The following is a 20,278-nucleotide window of genomic DNA, read 5'->3' as shown; positions in this document are numbered from 1 at the left end:
AAAATAAAATAAAATAATAAAAAACCATTAACGTGGGCACAGTGGCTCATGCCTGTAATCCCAGCACTTTGGGAGGGCGAGGTGGGCGGGTCACCTGAGGTCAGGAGTTCAAGACCAGCCTGGTCAAGGTGGTGAAACCTGTGTTTCTATTAGTCTCTACTAAAAATACAAAAACAGTTAGCTGGGCGTGGTGGTGCACGTCTGTGATCCCTCAGCTACTCAGGTGGCTGAGACACAAGCATCGCTGCTTGAACCTGAGATGGCCTGCAGTGAGCCGAGATCGTGCCACTGCACTCCAGCCCGGGTGACACACTGAGACGCCATCAGAAGAAAAGAAAGGAAAAGAAAAGAAAAAAAGAAAAGAAAAGAAAGAAAGAAAGAAAGACAGGAGGGGAGGAGAGGGGAGGGGAGGAGAGGGGAGGGGAGGGGAGGGAAGGGGAAGGGAGGGAAGGAGAAGAAGGGGAAGGGAGGGAAAGAGAAGGCTAAGAAAGGGAAGAAAGAAAAGAAAGAAAGAGAGAGTTGGTAGTGAAATTAAAAGATTCTGCAGGAAAACAGCGCGGCGCTGAAACAGAGTCACTGAACAGCCCCAGATGCCACTCCCACGAGTCTAATCTGGAGGGAGGAAGGAGCAGGTAGGTCCACACGAAAACGCACACAGGCGGCTCCCAGCAAAGCTTCAGACGGACGGACGGACGGACGCAGACGAAGCCGCCCAGATGTGCACCCAGGGACGCACCCACAGACGCAGGGAGGCCCCCCTCGAGCTGGAGCTCGACCCCCCGGAGCAGGAGCACGGCTCGGACCCAGCCACGGCGCGGGTGCGGCTTGAGGACGTCACGCTCAGCGGGAGACGCCAGACACAGAAGGCCACGCAGCGTGATCCCCTGTCTATGAAATGTCAGCACAGGCCCATCCAGAGACAGGGAGGGGATGTGAGGGCACCAGGGCTGGGGTGGGGACGGGGAGTGACGGCCGATGGGGACGAGCCTCCTTTTGGGGTGCTGGGGTGACAGTGGGGACAGTCTATTTTCGGGGTGCTGGAATGACAATGGGGGTGGGGCTTCCTTTTGGGGTGCTGGGGTGATAGAGATGGGGCCTGTTTTCGGGGTGCTGGGGTGACAGTGGGGACAGGGCTGTTTTCGGGGTGCTGGGGTGACTGGGGACGGGCCTGTTTTCGGGGTGCTGGGGTGACAGGGGACGGGCCTGTTTTCGGGGTGCTGGGGTGACTGGGGACGGGCCTGTTTTCGGGGTGCTGGGGTGACTGGGGACGGGCCTGTTTTCGGGGTGCTGGGGTGACTGGGGACGGGCCTGTTTTCGGGGTGCTGGGGTGACTGGGGACGGGCCTGTTTTCGGGGTGCTGGGGTGACTGGGGACGGGCCTGTTTTCGGGGTGCTGGGGTGACTGGGGACGGGCCTGTTTTCGGGGTGCTGGGGTGACTGGGGACGGGCCTGTTTTCGGGGTGCTGGGGTGACAGTGGGGACGGGCCTGTTTTCGGGGTGCTGGGGTGACTGGGGACGGGCCTGTTTTCGGGCTGCTGGGGTGACAGTGGGGACGGGCCTGTTTTCGGGGTGCTGGGGTGATGGGACAGGCCGGTTTTCGGGGTGCTGGGGTGACAGGGGACGGGCCTGTTTTCGGGGTGCTGGGGTGACATGTCATGGTGGTGGTTGCCCAGCTCTGTGCAGGTACCAAAGGCCCCTGAACCGCAGTTTACAGGGAGACTCATCGGCTATGTGAGTTGTAACTTGATAAAGCTGTTACTAAAAAGGAAGATCCTGGGACGCTGTTCAAGGCCCGGCCCAGGAGCCACGCGGGGAGGACGGCCGGCCGTGCACCCCTGCCGGCCGCAGACCCGGCCACCGCTCCGGTCCTGGCCAACGCCGCCCCCTCCTGGGAGAAGCCTTGGGATCCACAACCTCCCTTTTTAAAACAGGGAAGGGCCGGGCACGACGGCTCACGCCTGTAATCCCAGCACTTTGGGAGGCCGAAGTGGGCAGATCACAAGGTCAAGAGTTGGAGACCAGCCTGACAAACATGGAGAAACCCCGTCTCTACTAAAAATACCAAAAATTAGCCGGGCGTGGTGGCGGGCGCCTGTAGACCCAGTTACTCGGGAGGCTGAGGCAGGAGAATTGCTTGAACCCGGGAGGCGGAGATTGCGGTGAGCTGAGATCGTGCCACTGCACTCCAGCCTGGGCGACAGAGCGAGATTCCGTCTCAATAATAATAATAATAATAATAATAATAATAATAATAAAAACCCCAGGGAAACAGGTTTGTCGGAGGCCCCACAGCCAGCATGGACAGAGGTGGGCTGGGACTCAGGCGGGCTCTGAGCGTTTCTTCATTATGATTTATTGGTCCCCTCCCTGTCCCTCCCACCCGTCCTCACCCACCCCACTGCACCCCTGGAGGGGAAGGGTCCTGTGGAGACAGCGAGGGGGTCCCCATCACCCCAGGGCATCAGGCCGATCGGCCGGTGACCTTCCTGATCCAGGACACGTAAGGCGCCACAGCGGTGGCCACGGGGGGCTTGAAGATGTCGGTGCAGACCCTGGAGCTGAAGGACAGGACTCCAGCCAACACCTGGCCTTTGCCACACACCAGGGGCCCGCCCGAGTCACCCTGCAGGGACGACACACCGCAGCTCAGCCTCTGCGCCTGCTGAGGGGACGAGGGGAGCAGGGCCCGCCGAGGGGAGCAGGGCCAGGCCTGTTATCCCCAGGCTCAAGGAGACACAGGGGCTGCTCCCAGCCCACGCGCGTCCCCTCCCCATCTCCCGCTGGCCCTGTGAACCCTGCTCCTTCTTCCCCCGCCGGACCGTCTTGGCTGGAGCAGAAGTCACAGCTCTGCCGCTTCCCGGCTGTGTGGTCTTGCGCAGGTTGCTAAACCTGTCTGAGCCTCAGTTTCTGCACCTGAGAAATGGGACCCCTGCCAGTGCTTCCCCGTCCCCCAGCCCCTGACAGGACTCCCCAGAGGATGGGAGAGCCAGGAACCTGCCCGGCAGCTGCCCTGGCCCCGGCCCTCCCGCCAGCCTCATTCCCGCAGCCCCACCCGGGCGCCCCTCACCTTGCAGGGAGCCTGGTCCTTGGAGTTGGCCGCCAGGCAGACCATGCAGGGGGAGAGGCTGCCGTTCCAGAAGCGGCTGTTGTTACACATGCGGGTGTCCAGTACTTGGAGGTCCAGCTCCCGCAGCACCCGGGACAGGCGCCCGCCCTGGTGGGTCAGCCCCCAGCCGGCCATGCTGCACCGAGTCCCTGCTGCCACCACCTGGCGCTTACTGGGCAGGGCCAACGGCCGGATGGTCCGGCTGGGCTTCACTTTCCCGTCCAGCTACGAGTGACAGGAAGGGGCAGATGAGCAGGGGGAGGGGGTGAGAGTGCGGGGGCAGGGGGCGGCAGCGGGGGGAGGGGTGGCAGTGGGGGGAGGGTGGGCAATGGGGGAGGGGGCAGTAGTGCGGGGGGAGGGGCAGCAGTGGGGGGGAAGGGTCGGCAGCGGGGGGAGGGCGCAGTGGGGGGAGGGCGGCAGTGGGGGGAGGGTGGGCAATGGGGGAGGGGCAGCAGTGCGGGGGGAGGGGCAGCAGTGCGGGGGGAGGGTCGGCAGCGGGGGGAGGGCGCAGTGGGGGTGAGGGGCACCCGTGGGGGACAGGAGGGTGCCCAGTTCTCCCTGTCCCATCCCTGCACACCTGAAGCAGCGCGAGGTCGTTCTCCAGGGCAGGGACCGGCTTGTAGCGAGGGTGCTGGATGGCTGCCTTGATGCGGAAGGTGAGACCGGGGCTGTCCAGGGTGTGGAGCCCCAGCACCAGCCTCAGCTGGGCCATCCTGGGGACAGAGGGAATCAGGGTGCTGCGGCCTGGCCCGGCGTGGACGACCCGCCACATGCAGTCCCGGCCCCCACTGTGCCCGTTGTCCACGGCCATCACTCACAGCCGCTGCCCCTCACAGGCCTTGGCTTGGCCAGTCCTTCCCTGTGTCTTTGCAACCCACCTCCTCCAGGAAGCCCTCCCTGCTCTCACCCCTGCCCCAGACTGCTGCCTGGCCCTGGCCCCAGGCAAGGGCTGTGTGTCCAAAAATCCAACCCCAAGCCTACAGCTTCACGAAAACCAGCCCTGGGAATTCCCTTCACTTGGGGCCCCAGGCTCAACCACAGTGATTTGTACAGGGGTTGACACATGCCAATCCTCCTAAGTGTGCCCCAACTTTAGAGAGCCAAGCCCTCTTTCCACGGGACTGAGGAGGGTCAATCTTTCCACCTTGTGAGACAGGCTTCCTGGTAGTGCAGCAGAGCTGGGAGACACATGGGCTCCACAGCACCTCCTGTGAGCACCTGGATCAAGCTGCACCTGAAGCCAGACCTCCTCCTAGACTTTGCAGTTACACAAGCCGGCAGATCCCTTTTTGTTACTTTGACCATCTTGATCTGGGCTCTGTATGATGGGCCAGTCCTGAGGTAGGGCAACTCCATGATGGGTCATTTAGCGGCTTCCTGATCCCTGGGAACCAGGTCGATTCCCGAGCCACTCTTGAAGGCCGGCTTCGACCTCCTGGCCACAGGTGGCAAACACCCCCACCTGACCCTCCTTCCTTACAGCAGAAGCCCCCGACTAAGTTGGGTCCATCAGCGGGTGAATGGACAGACACAATGCACTCTGTCCACACCAGGACTGTGGCTCAGCCGTGAAAGGAGCCAGGCTCTGACCCAGGCTGCAGTGTGGAAGGAGCCGGCCCTGCCGGTGCCTCTTGCAAGGAGTAAACCTTCTCCAGGAGTCCCACAGCCGCAGGTCACTTAAACCTGCCTAAGTCGTCACCGGGAGGGGACGGGGATCCCACAATAGGCCTAAATCTCCCAGAGCCCACCCCCTGCAGAGAATGGGGGCCGTCGGATGGATTCCCCGGACCCCTGGGGTGGGCAGGGCAGGGTACTCACCGCTGGGCCAGGCAGTGGGCAGCCGTCAGCACCCACTTTGGGTGCACCAGGACACCCCCGCACAGGTGGGAGCCATTTCTCTGCAGTGAGGCCATGTACGGGCGCGAGTGGGGGATCACCTCCCGGCCCCCGATGATCTGGGTCTCAAAGGAGCTGCCTGCCGGGATGGGGGACAAAGAGCCAGGTTGGGGCTACATGCCCCCGCTGCCTGCCGCGACTGTCCTTGCCCAGCTCAGAGGCCCAGGACCCCAAGCAGATGTGCCATCCTAATGAAGTCCCCAGTATTCCCTGAAACTTTTAGGCTGATACGTGTGGGCTGCCCTTCACCCCTCCCATCCCCCTCCCATCCCCCCATCATGTTCCCCCCAGGCCACCTCCCAACCCCCTCTCCAGGACCTCCCCAGGCCCCACTGGGCCCCACAGCCACAGGAGTCCTTCAAAACGCACATCAGGCTGGATGCGGGTGGCTCACGCCTGTGATCCCAGCACTTCGGGAGGCTGAGGACAGAGGATCACTTGAGGCCAGGAGTTCGAGACCAGCCTGGGCGACACAGCAAGACCCAGTCTCTAAAAAAAACTTTTTTTTTTTTTTTTTTTTTTTTTTTTTTGAGACAGAGTCTCGCTCTGTCACCCAGGCTGGAGTGCAATGGCACGATCTCGGCTCACTGCAAGCTCCGCCTCCTGGGTTCATGCCATTCTCCTGACTCAGTCTCCCGAGTAGCTGGGACTACAGGCACCTGCCACCACGCCTGGATAATTTTTGTATTTTTAGTACAGATGGGGTTTCACCATGTTAGCCAGGCTGGTCTCGAACTCCTGACCTTGTGATCCACCCATCTCAGCCTCCCAAAGTGCTGGGATTACAGGTATGAGCCACTGCACCTGGCCATTTTTTTTTTTTTTTGAGATGGAGTCTCGCTCTGTTGCCCAGCCTGGAATGCAGTGGCATGATCTCAGCTCACTGCAACCTCTGCCTCCTGGGTTCAAGTGATTCTCCTGCCTCAGCCTCCCGAGTAGCTGGGATTACAGAAGCGCACCACCACATCCGGCTAATTTTTTTGTATTTTTAGTAGCGACAGGGTTTCGCCATGTTGGCCAGGCTGGCCTCAAACTCCTAACCTCAGGTGATCCACCCTCCTTGGCCTCCCAAAGTGCTGGGATGACAGGCGTGAGCCACTGTGCCCAGCAAGAAATGTAGTCTTTAAATAAGTAAATTGTATAGTGCATAATTTCCTAATAAAGCTGTACAAAAATTATTTTAAATCAATCATAAATTTAAAAGGATCGATTTCATAATGTAACGTAAATCAGCTCAAAATCTTCTCTGAATCCCCATCATGCTTTGAAAATCGAGTCCCCGCTTAGGGGCCGGGTGCAGTGGCTCACGCCTATAATCCCAGCACTTTGGGAGGTCAAGGTGGGCAGATAGCCTGAGGTCAGGAGTTGGAGATCAGCCTGGCCAATGTGGTGAAACCCCGTCTGTACTAAAAATACAGAAATTAAGGCCGGGTGCGGTGGCTCACGCCTGTAATTCCAGCACTTTGGGAGGCCGAGGCAGGTGGATCACGAGGTCAGGAGATCGAGACCATCCTGGCTAACACGGTGAAACCCCATCTCTATTAAAAATACAAAAAATTAGCCGGGCGTGGTGGCAGGCATCTGTAATCTCAGCTACTTGGGAGGCTGAGACAGGAGAATCGCTTGAACCCGGGAGGCAGAGGTTGTGGTGAGCCGAGATCGTGCCATTGCACTCCAGCCTGGGCAAGAATAGCAGAACTCCATCTTAAAAAAAAAAAAAAAGGCCGGGCGCAGTGGCTCACGCCTGTAATCCCAGCGCTTTGGGAGGCCGAGGCAGGCGGATCACCTGAGGTTGGGAGTTTGAGACCAGCCTGACCAACACGGGGAAACCCTGTCTCTACTAAAAATACAAAATTAGCCCGGCATGGTGGCAGGCGCTTGTAATCCCAGCTACTCGGGAGGCTGAGGCAGGAGAATCGCTTGAAACCAGGAGGCGGAGGCTGCAGTGAGCCGAGATGGCACCATGGCACTCCAGCCTGGGTGACAAGAGTGCAACTCTAGGTGTGCCTGCAAGCTGCCTGCACCCTGGGCCTTTGTCTGTCTCACCCAGCTGCCTGCGTACCTTTCCCCCACCGGCTTCCTCCCTTGGTTTATGCTCGTCTCCTGCAACGGCCCCCCACCCGCCCTCTTGCCCTCCGTGTTTCCTCCGCTCTGCTGGCCTCCTAGCACCAGCCCCTCCCAAAGACTGTGGCACACAGTCTCATGCCTGGCCTGTCTCTTCCAGTCAGACAGGAGGGCAGGCCTAGAACAGCACGAGCCCTGCAAATACGGATGGATACACAGAAGCAAGGGAGAAAGGAAGGAGGGACAAAGGGAGGGAGGAAGGAGGGATGGAAGGAGGAATGGATGATGGATGGATGGGAGGGAGGAGGGAAGGAGGGAGGAAAGGAAGAGAGAGGCATGATGGATGGATGGGTGGATACATGGAAGGAAGGAGGGAGGGAGGGATGATGGGTGGAGGGAAGGAGGGAGGTTGAAAGGAGGGATGGATGATGGATGGACGGGTGGGTGGAAGAATGGGAGGAAGGAGGAATGATGGGTGGATGCACTGGCGGAGGGAAGGAAGGGGAGTGAAAGGAGGGAGGGAGGGAGGGAGGGAGGGATGATGGACCCATGGGTAGAGGGATGGATGATGGATGGGTGGGTGGAAGAATGGGAGGAAGGAGGAATGATGGGTGGATGCACTGGTGGAGGGAAGGAAGGGGGAATGAAAGGAGGGAGGGAGGGATGATGGACCCATGGGTAGAGGGATGGATGATGGATGGGTGGGTGGAAGAATGGAAGGAGGAATGATGGGTGCACGGACGGGTAGAGGGAAGGAAGGGGAGATGAAAGGAGGGAGGGAGGGAGGGAGGGAGGGATGATGGACCCATGGGTGGAAGGAAAGAAAAATGGGAGGAAGGATGATGATGACTTGGCGGCTGGATTCCTACCTCTGTCCATCTTCTTGGGTCCCCAACTCATCAAGAGCCCCTGTCACTCAGTCCAGCTGGAATGCAGGGGAGCCGCCACCCACCTCCCTCCTCCCTCACTGCTGGGCACCTAGTCCCAGCCAAGCCCTTGGTGGTGGCAGGCAGCCAGCGGGGATCGAGTCCCAGCTCTGCCCTCCCAGCTGGGCAGTCCTAGGTCAGCATCTCCTTCGCCAAGTCTCAGTCTCCTACTCTGCACCTCGGGTGTGAGCGTGACCCCTGCCTTCTGGCTGCTGCCGGGAGGATGGGCGAGGTGAGCCGGTGGACACCACACTCTCCCACGGTCCCGGGATGTCCACTCGGGGTGAAGCGTGAGGAGCTCGGGACGCCCCAGGCCTCAGTCCCCCTCCAAACAAGGACGAATCTCCGCTCTTACACCCAGGATGTCGGCGCCCATGCCCACCCCTCCCATCCAGGGACCCACTGAGAGCGCTGGGCCTCAGTGTCCCCCCTGCATCCTGGCTCCCACTCACCTACCGACAGGGTCCCCAGGGCCAGCACCAGCAGTGAAGACACACAGGCCTCCATGCCGCTGTGGAGACCCAGTGTGGGTGCTGGCCCCAGCCCCGAGCCTCCCCACACGCGCTTCCTGTGGGGGAGGTGACGGTCACAGCCCCGCCCACTGCTGCATACCCTCCACCCTCCATCCTTGAGCATTTTAGAAAGTGTTTCTCAAAGAGGACTCGAGATGAAGCCACACTACCATCATCACACCTGAAAAAGTAACACTTTTTTTTTTTTTTTTTTTTCAGAGATGGAGTCTCGCTCTGTCGCCCAGGCTGGAGTGCAGTGGCGTGATCTCGGCTCACTGCAAGCTCTGCCTCCCGGGTTCACGCCATTCTCCGGCCTCAGCCTCCCGAGTAGCTGGGACTACAGGTGCCCACCACTACGCCCGGCTAATTTTCGTATTCTTAGTAGAGACGAGGTTTCACCATGTTGACCAGGCTGGTCTCAAACTCCCGACCTCAGGTGATCCACCCACCTCGGCCTCCCAGTGCTGGGATTACAGGCATGAGCCACCGTGCCCGGCCACTACTTCCTGCCTCTGAATCGGACTCTAGGGACCTCCCAGGAGTGGAATCACACAGGACCTGTTGCATTGGCGTCTCTCCCACCGTGACGTCCTCAAGGTGCATCCAGGCTGTGGCCTGTGTCAGAGCCTCGCTCCTTTTTGTGGCTGTGTCACATCCCATTGTGTGGCTGGACCACACTGTGTTTATGCATTCACCAGCGGACGGATATTTGCGCTGTTCTAGTTTTTGGTCTTCATGAATAAAGACACTGGCCGAAGGCGGTGGCTCACACCTGTAATCCCAGCATTTTGAGAGACTGGGGCAGGAGGATCGCTTGAGCCCAGGAGGTTGGGGCTGCAGTGAGCCGTAATTGCACCACTGCTCTTCAGCCTGGGTGACAGAGCAAGACCCTGTCTCAAAAATAAAAAAATTTAGGCCGGGCGCGGCGGCTCATGCCTGTAATCCCAGCACTTTGGGAGGCCGAGGCAGGCGATCACCTGAGGTTGGGAGTTCGAGACCATCCTGGCCAACATGGTGAAACCCCATCTCTACTAAAAATACAAAAATCAGCTGGGCATGGTGGTGGGAGCCTGTAGTCCCAGCTACTCAGGAGGCTGAGGCAGGAGAATCACTTGAACCCAGGAGGCGAGATCGTACCACTGCACTCCAGCCTGGGCAACACAAGACTGTGTCTCAAAAACAAAACCAAACCAAACCAAGCAGCTACGGATGATCCGGAGACTTGGGTGTGGCTGTGCCAATAACGCTTCACTCACAATGGGGCGGACGCCAGGTTTGGTCCTGAGGGCCATGGTTTGCTGAGACCCCAGGGCCCCATTTTCTGTCCCAACTTGGTGGGAAACCTCATCCTCACAGCTCCTCGACCCTGAATCAGCCACTGCGCGACTTTTCGGGTGCCCAGAAGCGGAACGCAGGCAGGTTCCTGGAAGGTGGTGCCCCGGAAGGGCATGGGAGCTCTGAGCTTTCCTCCATGACATGTAGTAAAACCATGCTGGGGACTTCCTGACACCAGGACGTGAGGTGCCTGCCCTGTGTGCCCAGGGCCACGGCTCCCCACCGCGAGGGTGTGCCTGGACGGAGCTGGAGCCGCCGGAGTGCTGATCCAGGGCATCTGTGGTCCTGGGAGCCCTGAGTCGCTGAGATCAACGCCCAGGCGGCTGTGGACCCGCGATAAAGCTTTGCTGGATGCCTGCAGAGGCAGCTCCCGTCCCACTAGATGCACCTGGTCACAGGGAGGAGGAACTCTGGGGGCTTTCTGGCCGCCCCTGTCCCGCAGGCTGGGGGATGCTGCCCAGGCCTGTCTGACCCAAGTCATGGGAACGTACAGGCCGCGGGACCCGGCTGCTCCCCGTGCCTCCCAGGACAGGCCTCCCAGATCCACACCTGGCGTAGCCAGGGTCCCAGTGGGACTGGCCGTGTGCAGTCACTCACGGACGTGGAGGCTGCCTCTCCCTCCCAAGCACAGCTTCTCTGGCCTCTCATAAAGTAGTTTTATTTAGATTTCAAACAAACCAAAGCAGGGAAAAGAGTCGGCCACGGTGAATCCGTCCACTCTGTGCTGGACGTGGCTCCAGGACCTGGAGCTGACAGGCAGGACCGGGCCCCTCGGACCGCTACACCTGGGCCTCCCAGGCTGGTAGTGTCAGGAAACGGCCCCCCGCCCACGTTCCCAGCAGCGCCCCCGTGGCTCCTCCGGGGTGCGGCCAGTCCGGAAGCTGGGGGACCCCGGTAGAAGTCGGGCTCAGCTCCCCTCCCGAGAGGACAGGTGGGCCGGCCGCTCCCACCCTGGGCCCGTCCACCGAGCCCCGAGTGACGTGAGTGGCGGTGGGGCAGCCCCTCTTCTCTGAAGCACGTGAAAACCCAGAACAGACATGGGGAAGGAGAAAAAGCCAAAACGAAACAACCAGAGGAGACGGGGACCAGCACAAAACCTCCGTGAGGTAGTCTGTCGTCTAAGGAGCCACGGGTCCGGCCCTAGTGAGGTAAACTCCGCAAGTTTATTCTGGTGGTGTCAGGACTCCTCCGTGCCAGAGTCATCCTCGTCCTCCCCGAAGCAGCTGCCGGCCTCCTCCACCTCGCCGTCCTCGTAGTAGTCGTCGTAGAAGAGGTCTGAGCCCTCGTCGGGCGCCGGCGCCTTGGTCTTCACGCAGTACTCGGCCAGCGTGGTGGGCACCTTCACGCCGTCACGCTCCGCGTCCACCTTGGTCCCCAGGACCTGCTTCCTGGGGGGACAGGGTGGGTGAGGGCGCCACCCACGTGCCTGGACCCGGCCCCCCTCCCCCGGGTCCGACGCTCACCCCAACGCTCAGGTTTCTCTTAAAACGGCGTGTGGCGACCACTTAGGACAAAGCCCTGTGCGTGAGGAACTCCAGGGTGAGAAATGACAGAGGAGGGGGCTCGGGAAGGGCAGGAGGTGCGGGTGGGAGGCTGGACGGGCGCAGTGCAGTCACACCCACCTGCCCCGCCCCGAAGCACACCCCACAGGGACCCATCAGGAGCTGGGAGAAAATAACGATGCCGGCAACAGGGAGGGCCCATGCTGCCCTACTCGGGGGCAAAAGCCTTCCTCAGCGCAGGAGCAAAGGAAGCAGCTGGGAGGGCCCAAGGACAGGAGGCAGGACCATCCCTGGAGACGGGAACCAGCACAGGTGAGATGGGAAACGCAAAAACGGCCTGAGCCTCTCCGTGGCCTCAGCAGGATTCTAAACCTGGGGGCCTGGCCACCCCGGCCTCAGCAGGATTCTAAACCCGGGGGCCTGGCCACCCCGGCCTCAGCAGGATTCTAAACCCGGGGGCCTGGCCACCCCGGCCTCTGCATTCTAAACCTGGGGGGCCTGGCCATCCCGGCCTCACCAGGATTCTAAATCCGGGGGCCTGGCCACCCCGGCCTCAGCAGGATTCTAAACCCGGGGGGCCTGGCCACCCCGGCCTCTGGATTCTAAACCTGGGGGCCTGGCCACCCCGGCCTCCGGATTCTAAACCTGGGGGGCCTGGCCACCCCGGCCTCCGGATTCTAAACCTGGGGGGGCCTGGCCACCCCGGCCTCTGGATTCTAAACCTGGGGGCCTGGCCATCCCAGCCTCTGGCAGGAAGGGAGGACAAGTTAGCTCAAACTTCCTGGAGGGCACCGTGTACACCCGGCCCTATGAGGGGCTGCACTGCGCACACCAGGACCTACGAGGAACCTGCCACCGGCTCCACCTCCAGGACACGCGTCAAGAATGTCCCCCCAGGACTGGAAGCAAAGGGGCTTCCGGGGGTGGCACAGCAGGGCCGGGCGGCACGCTGACCCCATTTGACGGAAAACAGGAACGAGGCTGCAGCCGCAGGCAATGGGCTCGAGCCCCTATCACCGACCAGGCACGGCTCTGGGCTCTGGGGCTGGCTGCTACCAGGGTGTGCGGGTCCCACAGTGCCTGCATGGGAGGGCACCAGGGAGCGGACAGACAGCCCCAAGCCCAGCCCACAAGCCCAGTGCTTTTTATGGGGATGCATGACGCGTGGAGGGCAGGCGTCTGGCCTCAGGGACGTCCCTGGGTGGCGGGACCCAGTGGATGCCAAGCTTTGCTTCCCAAGCTCTCCGACGGGCTGGGGGGGTAACTGACAGTGCCCCGGGGACGGCACTGCCCAGGTGGCAGCAGTGGGGAGACGCAGGGGAGGGCCAGGGTGGACGGGCTGGGGGGGTGACGGTGCCCCGGGGACGGCACTGCAGAGGTGGCGGCCATGGGGAGACGCAGGGGAAGGCCAGGGTGGGAACTGACCTGCGCCGTGGAGGTGCCGCCGGCACACCGCCAGCATGAGCTGGAGGACCGTCTGGCGGTGCTCTTCAGCAAGACCAACATCCCTGACCAAGCCGGGCTCCACGGCAGCCTGCCCGACACAGCTCAGCGGGACTTGGGCTGCCACGAGGCCAACACGCACACAGATGAAAAAACAGGCAGAAACGGCGACCACAGCAGAGTCCACATGGCACATGTGAATTGGCCCGCAGGGAGTTTTGAGGGATAAAAATAGTGTGGCTTTTATTTCTGTGATGGGATCTCAAGGGGGTGGTGCCTCAGGGAGGTGGCCGGGAAGAACTGGGCCAAGGAGCCAGCCACCTGGGCCAGGTGACACGACCGGACCAGAGCCACCGAGGACATCTGCACAGAGGGACGGCCAGGGCAGCTACCCTGTGACCTCCAGAGGCCAGCAGGTGCTTGCAGGCCACTTCCCAGGAGGCCGCACGGGGCCCGCCCACCATGGCTGCTCAGAGCCGAGACCGCCCAGCACCGGGATGCTGCCCCGAGATGACCCCATGACAGCAGGTACCAGCGAGTGCAGGACGGAAGGTGTCCTGGATGCTCCTGGGTCCTGGGGCGAGGAAGACACACGCATTATGTGTGCAATATTTTAAAAGTTGTTTTTAAGATTCTGTTTATACAAAATACCAACAAAAACAGGTGAGGCCTCTGTGAGGAAATCTATGCAATTTCACTCTGAGAAAAAAAAAATGGATGGGAAGGGCCTCTATGTAACAAGAAAAGCGGGAACCATTAAGGCCGTCAACCCGTAAAGAAAGCCTCGTCTTTGTACATAGACACGCACGTGTTTACACATTCATGTGACCACAGGCACCCAAGAGAGGGGGCTGTGGGGCTCAGCTCTGGGGCACGAGGGCGATGGGAGGAGAGGGAGAGCCGTGGGTCACCACACACAGCCACGCAGGCGAAGTGGAGCGCAGGCACGGAAGGCGCCGGGAGGCGACTGCACAGCTGCACCCAGAGCTCGCCAGGCCGAGAGCCTGCAGGGACGCACTCCAGACACGAGTAAGGCCAACAGCCCTGACTGACAGCCAGTCACTGGGCACACACAGCACGACCCCATTTCTTCATTAAAGCACAGACACATGTTCCCTAACAGTCAGTCACTGGGCACACACAGCACGACCCCATTTCTTCATTAAAGCACAGACATGCGTTAAACTGAAAAGCCTGGAAGAATCTATGAAAACACTAACCACCAGGCCGGCCGCGGTGGCTCACACCTGTAATCCCAGCACTTTGGGAGGCCGAGGTGGGCGGATCACGAGGTCAGGAGATCGAGACCATCCTGGCTAACACGGTGAAACCCCGTCTCTACTAAAAATACAAAAAATTAGCCGGGCATGGTGGCGGGCGCCTGTAGTCCCAACTACTCGGGAGGCTGAGGCAGGAGAATGGCGTGAACCCAGGAGGCGGAGCCTGCAGTGAGCTGAGATCGCGCCACTGCACTCCAGCCTGGGCGACAGAGCCAGACTCTGTCTCAAACAAAAAAAAAGAGGAAAAGGGGCAAGAAACTGGGCTTGAACCTGGCTGGACCCTCCGCCACTTGGCCCGGCCTCCATCTTTGACTGGCACCCTGTAAATGGGCACCAGGAAGCTCCGCCACCCTCACCAGGACGGTGGGGCTGGACGGCCGTGGGACCAGGGGCCGGGGTGCAGGCCGGATCTGAGTCTCTCCTCCCGTGACGCCCCCGCCCGCCCTCACCGGATGATGTCTGTGTACTCCCGATCCTTCCCCTTGCTCTCTTTCCACTTCCTGTACATCACGGAGGCGTCCACGTTGGCGGGCGAGAAGGTGTTGGGCTCATTCAGGAGGGAGATCACACTCAGGAGAATGGTCCTGTGGGGAGAGTGGGTCACAGTGGGGCGGCCCGGGGCACCCCAGCCTTCCGGCTCTTCTCTGGCCCTGAGGGTCACGGGGACGCCTGGACCCGCCCAGCAGGTGACCTTCATCTGGCCTCATGGCCTCTGCTTCTGTCTCAGGCCCCCAGAACAGCAGGGGCTGGACCTGCATCAGTCTCCTCCCTCCCACGCCAAGACCAGGGAGGGCAGCAAGGTGCAGACCCCTCCGTCAGACCCGGGGCTGCCCTCACACCCGCACGTCCTGCCTGGACTACACTCCAGGACACACGGGCAACACGGCCCAGTGCCTGTACCTGGGGACCAGGCCCGGGCGGCACACGTGGCACGAGGTGACCAACCCAGAACGGCTGGGGAAGGAGAAGGCCCCAGGACTGAGGAGGGCGGGACACCTCTAGGTGGTTCCAGACGGTGGGGCCAGCCTGGAGTCCTGGTGGGAGTCTGCACCGACACACAGCGCCGCAGGCCCCGTGAAAGCACCCACCGTGCAGGTACAGCGAGGCCCAGGACCGCCAGCTGGCAGGTCCCGAATCAGGCCTTGGCGCCACAGCCTGTGGGGGAGCCTGGCCTACCTGATGGTCTGGGTGGATACGGGACGGAGCCCGGCCTACCTGATGTTCTGGGTGGACATAGGGGGTTGGGCCGGCTTACCTGACGTTCTGCGTGGGGTTCCACCTCTCTGAGGGCAGCTCCCCGCTCTGGGGGTCGTCCACCGGCGGGTGGAGGATGGAGATACACACGTCCCCCGTCTGCACAAGGAAAAGACAGGTCAGAACAGGTCAGAGGTCAGCACGGGCTCCCAGTGCCCCAGGTCCCGGAGTATGAGGACGTGGAGGACGAGGACGTGAGGCTCCCAGCGCCCCGGGTCCCGGAAGGACGAGGACGTGAGGCTCCCAGCGCCCCGGGTCCCGGAAGGACGAGGACGTGAGGCTCCCAGCGCCCCGGGTCCCGGAAGGACGAGGACGTGAGGCTCCCAGCGCCCCAGGTCCCGGAAGGACGAGGACGTGAGGCTCCCAGCGCCCCGGGTCCCGGAGGATGAGGACTTGAGGCTCCCAGCGCCTGGGTCCCGGAAGGACGAGGACGTGAGGCTCCCAGCGCCCCGGGTCCCAGAAGGACGAGGACGTGAGGCTCCCAGCGCCCCGGGTCCCGGAAGGACGAGGACGTGAGGCTCCCAGCGCCCCGGGTCCCGGAAGGACGAGGACGTGAGGCTCCCAGCGCCCCAGGTCCCGGAGGATGAGGACGTGAGGCCCGTGGGGGCCGCGCTCACCTCATAGATGTTAGGGTGCCACATCTTGGTCAGGAACCGAAAGGCCGGTGGAGAGTATGGGTAGTCGATGGGGAACTTGAGGCGCGCCTGCAGGGGCAGAAGGCGGGTGGCTCAGCCCAGCCCAGCCCCAAGACCTGCCCCAGCTCACAAGGTGCCCAAGGCCATCCCACTCCCAGTGCTGGTGCCTGAGGGTGTGTGTGAGGGACACCGTATCCTGCCCAAGGCAGGGACTCTCACGGGCCTGGGGTCAAGTCCCCAGAAGGCTGCCTGAAGCCTTTTCTGAGTCACCTGAGCTGATCCCAGCTCCTACACAGTCCAGGTGGCCGGGACCTGGCCCAGCGCAGCTGCTGGGGAACGTGGGCACTGGCTGCCCGCGTGGTCCAGGCCCGTGGCAGCCCAGGTCAGGCACATGGGACCCAGGCCAGGGGCACCCACCAGCAGACAGAATGGACTGGCAGGGGCTCCAGGCTCCCCTCGAATGAAGCTGAAGCCCAAGACCAGGGCTGCACCTTCAGGGCCTTGGCAGCCAGGGTGTGGGGAGGGTTAGCACAGATGACTGCTCAGTTAGCAAACCCTTGTGACACCTGCCCTGGCCCGGGCCGTGGGAGGGGATGAGTCAGTATGGCCGTCTGCCCTCAGGTGTCCGGTCTTGGGGGTTCAGGCAGGCAGACCCATAGGTCACAGAAACCTGGCACAGGACTCCTTCCCTGTCAGCATCGCCCCCTGTGGTCACCCAGGCCCTGGAGGTCCAGGCCTGCTGCTTCTTTGTCAGCATCGCCCCCTGTGGTCACCCAGGCCCTGGAGGTCCAGATCTGCTGGCAAGGACGGCCACAGAGGGAGGACTGAAGCCACGTGCCAGGTGACAGAGCTGTCTGGCCTGCAGCCTGGGGCGTGATGCCACCCACGGCCCTCCTGGGCCACAGCAGGTAAACAAGGAAGCCTCACTGTTTTCCTGCTGGGCCCCAGTGCCAGACACAGGGGTTGTCTGGGTCAGGGGTCCTGGTGGCACTCAGCACTCCAAGGCACGAGAGCAGCACCCCCAGAGCGATCGTGGGCGAGGTCTGGACACGGAGGGCACTCAGGGGGTCTTGGATCGTGGGCGAGGCCTTGACAGGGAGGGCACTCGGGGGTCTTGGATCGTGGGTGAGGCCTTGACAGGGAGGGCACTCGGGGGTCTTGGATCGTGGGCGAGGTCTGGACACGGAGGGCACTCGGGGGTCTTGGATCGTGGGTGAGGCCTCGACAGGGAGGGTACTCAGGGGGTCTTGGATCGTGGGTGAGGTCTGGACAGGGAGGGCACTCGGGGGTCTTGGATCGTGGGCGAGGTCTGGACAGGGAGGGTACTCAGGGGGTCTTGGATCGTGGGCGAGGTCTGGACAGGGAGGGCACTCAGGGGGTCTTGGATCGTGGGCGAGGTCTGGACAGGGAGGGCACTCGGGGGTCTTGGATTGTGGGCGAGGCCCCTCCCGGACAGGCAGGGCACTTTGGGGGTCTTGGATCGTGGACGGGCCCCTCCTGGACAGGGAGGGCACTCAGGGGTCTTGGGGGGTGTCCTCTGTTTGACAGGGAACTCACTGGGGCCCCGTGAGGCAAGTGACTTGGCCGCGGCCACAGAGCAAGGCTGGAACTTCAGTCTCAGAACTGCCCTGCGGTTCCCCAAGACTTCAGGCCCCCCAAGCCTGGTGCTGGGTTTCAGGCGGCAATCCTTGACAACAGCCAAGGCCTCACCTATACCAAACCCCACCAAGTCCCAATGAGCCTCTTATTTTGGGCACCTCTAAGAATGTCTTTTCCCCGGAGCAAACCCAGGCTCAGAGAAGGAAAGCGCCCTGCCAAGGGCATACAGCAAGTTGGCTGTGGAGGGCTCTCTCTGGTGGCCCCTGCCCCAGGGCTCACTCCGGCTCCTGAAGGAACAGCGGCTGCAGGCAGTGGCTGGGCAGCAGCGGCCCTGGGCACTCAGCAGGTTCTGTATTTCCACGCTCCCCCAACTCCCTCCCAGGCACAGCGGGAAGGCAGAGTCCTCGTGGGTGGCAGCACCCCCGTCTCAACGCTGGCTTCTGAGGACTGACCCTGCGGCAGATGTCTGGAGGCCCCCTCCCTGGGAAATCCGGAAAACCGGATTATCCCCTAATGCTGGCCCAGGAGGCTCTGCCCACAATCCCTGGCAACCGGTCTGGTGGGCACAGCAGCCAGAAACCCCCATCCCCTCCTTCCAGAACAGCAGCCGCCTCACAGGCCTGGCTTCGAGGTGGGGCTGCCGCTCCTTAGCCAGCTGCTCCCCCAAGCAGACAGAAGGGGCTGGCGGAGGGGGCTGCTAAAACCATTTGGCAACCTCGAGACCCAAACTCTGTTCCCTGTGTGGGGACGCAGGATTCCAGATGCAGAACCCACGGGCATCCCACCCTCTGCTCAGGAATCGCCCCCAGCAGATCAGGCTGCTGCCCTCACAGCCGCTGAGCGGGTGCGGTTCAGACACTAATAAGCTCGGAGAGCAGACACGTATCGTGCGGGAGGCATCGGTCCCTCGGCCCCACGCCCGCAGCTGGCCGGGGCAGAGCGGGCCGGGCCCTGCAGTGTCGTGTCGTGTCCAGGCTCTTGGCAGGAAGTGACGGCAGGAGGGGGAGATTCCTGGACAGGGTGCTCGTTCCCCACCTCTCACACAGGGCCCCTCGCTTTGTCTCTCTGGCCCCAAGAACGAGGTCCCTGAACGCTAAAAGGAGTCAAAGGTCACGTCTGGATCGTGAGATCAAGAAAACTGCCCTGGTTTTGGCCTGAGTCCTTTTCACATGAGACAAACAGCCTCCCCGCTCCCAACAACAACAAAAACATCCAGAAACTGCTTGGAATTAAACCGCCAGAGGGCAGAAGAAATGGCCCAGAACTCGGGGTTTGGGTCACAAGAAGCCACCTGTTCAGTGGAATCTGAGAAAGGCCAAGACCAGCTGGGATGAGCGAGCCCGGAGCTTCTGAGGTCGGGGTCCGGGACGCGGGCCCGAGCCGGGAGGCCTGGGGAGAGCTGCAGGGAGCAGGTGGGAGGCACGCCCCTACCTCGGCCTTCCCGAGGGCGCAGGTTACATAAAGCCGGGGATGGAGCCCAGGGCGCCTGGCCGGCTGCTATTGGCAAGGGTGGCCGCTTTCCAGGCGGGTCCTGGCTGCCAAGGCTCATCCGGGCCTTTGTTGGAGACTGAGCGAGTGGCCGCGCCAGCCACCCCCAGGCTGGCCTCGCTCCCCCGCTCACGGGCCCAGCTCCCCAACAATAGCAGCTACGGGGCCTGGGGGGGCCTCTTTGTCTCCTCCGGGGAGGGCGGGGAGGGCAGCTGAAAGGCCGGCGCGGCCTGGGCTCCGCTCCCTCTTTCTCGCAGGGGCGGAGGAGGAGGCAGCCGGGGTCGAGCCCCCGCCAAGGAGGAGGTGGGCAAGAGCCCCATGCCCAGATGCTACAGGGAGGGCCCCCGGCCACCCCTCCGGGGGCCAAGAGCCTAACAGGGGACCGGACGATGCCTTAAAGGGAACTGGGGATTTTCGAGGACTGCAGCAGAGGCTGAAGGTCCCCGAGACGGTCCGAGGAGGGGGCCGGGCAGAACTGGGTGGGGGAACGTGGCCATAGAAGGGAAACGAGCCCAAGCCAGGAGGCTTCGGGGCCCGCCCAGCAACAGCGCTAGGACCGCGGGGCAGGGAGCTGGTTCCCGGCGCCCGAGGTCGCTCGTGGGCTCCGGGACCCGGGCGGGGGTCGCCGCGCTCACCTTGAAGTAGCCCCCCTCGTAGTAGGTGTTGGGGGGCCCGAAGATGGCCACCTCCCAGTTGTATAGATCGCCCTCGTCCACCAGTGTCACGCGGAATCCCTCGACCGGCTCTTCCTGCAGCCCCTTGAGCTCCAGCAGCAGCGCCTTCTGCGAGCTGGGCACTAGCGGCCGAGCCATGGCGGCGGCGGAGGGGCCCGCGGTCGGAGCAGCGCGGGGCCGCGCGACCACCGCGAGTTCGCGAGACGGGCCGGGCCGCGCACCGTCCGGGGGAGAGCCACCGGGGCCGCCGCCTGCCTCCTCCTCTGCGCCGCCGCCGCCGCCCGGGGACCCCGAGCGCTCCAGCAGCTCTGGCGCCGCCGCCCCACCGGCGCTTGCCTTGGCCGGGCCCGCGCGCCCCGCCCCCCGCTGCGCCTGCGCGCACCGCCTGGCCCCGACTGCGCCTGCGCGCCGCGGCCAGGTCCGACTTGCGCCTGCGCGCCCGCCCGCAGGGGACGCCGGGAGGTGGAGTCCCGGCCCCGGTCCCGCCTACGGCGCCGAGCGCCGCCGCCGGGAGGGAGGGTTCGAGCGCGCAGCCCCGGGCTCTTCCGATCCCCGAGGCCGCCGC

General features: G+C 62.6%; 2 protein-coding genes across 4 annotated transcripts; both read right to left on the bottom strand.

Annotated features, from left to right (window-relative positions):
* Window positions 1–2,201: 2,201 nt before the first annotated feature.
* GZMM (granzyme M) lies at window positions 2,202–10,384 on the bottom strand. Of its 2 annotated transcripts, none has more exons than XM_016934480.4 (5): window positions 8,444–10,384; window positions 4,924–5,080; window positions 3,683–3,818; window positions 3,067–3,330; window positions 2,202–2,622 (listed from the first exon to the last, which is right to left on the bottom strand). In XM_016934480.4, the coding sequence occupies exons 1-5, from the start codon at window positions 8,625–8,627 to the stop codon at window positions 2,461–2,463; spliced, it is 903 nt and encodes a 300-aa protein (XP_016789969.2). In that variant the 5' UTR covers window positions 8,628–10,384; the 3' UTR covers window positions 2,202–2,460. The 2 variants fall into 2 exon arrangements, with proteins under 2 accessions (XP_016789969.2, XP_016789970.2); XM_016934481.4 differs by having other exon boundaries at window positions 2,203–2,622; window positions 8,448–10,384.
* A 96-nt stretch (window positions 10,385–10,480) lies between these two features.
* CDC34 (cell division cycle 34, ubiqiutin conjugating enzyme) lies at window positions 10,481–20,078 on the bottom strand. 2 transcript variants are annotated; one of them, XM_009434229.5, is made up of 5 exons: window positions 19,675–20,069; window positions 15,935–16,021; window positions 15,319–15,416; window positions 14,513–14,647; window positions 10,481–11,226 (listed from the first exon to the last, which is right to left on the bottom strand). In XM_009434229.5, exons 1-5 carry the CDS (start codon window positions 19,849–19,851, stop codon window positions 11,016–11,018), a joined length of 708 nt encoding a protein of 235 aa, XP_009432504.2. In that variant the 5' UTR covers window positions 19,852–20,069; the 3' UTR covers window positions 10,481–11,015. The 2 variants fall into 2 exon arrangements, with proteins under 2 accessions (XP_009432504.2, XP_063656504.1); XM_063800434.1 differs by lacking the exon at window positions 10,481–11,226 and adding an exon at window positions 11,363–13,357 and having other exon boundaries at window positions 19,675–20,078.
* Between the last annotated feature and the right edge of the window lie 200 nt (window positions 20,079–20,278).

The sequence above is a fragment of the Pan troglodytes genome, chromosome 20 (genome assembly GCF_028858775.2).
Source record: "Pan troglodytes isolate AG18354 chromosome 20, NHGRI_mPanTro3-v2.0_pri, whole genome shotgun sequence".
Taxonomy (NCBI): Eukaryota; Metazoa; Chordata; class Mammalia; order Primates; family Hominidae; genus Pan; species Pan troglodytes.
This window is presented reverse-complemented; position numbering and strand designations above follow the sequence as displayed.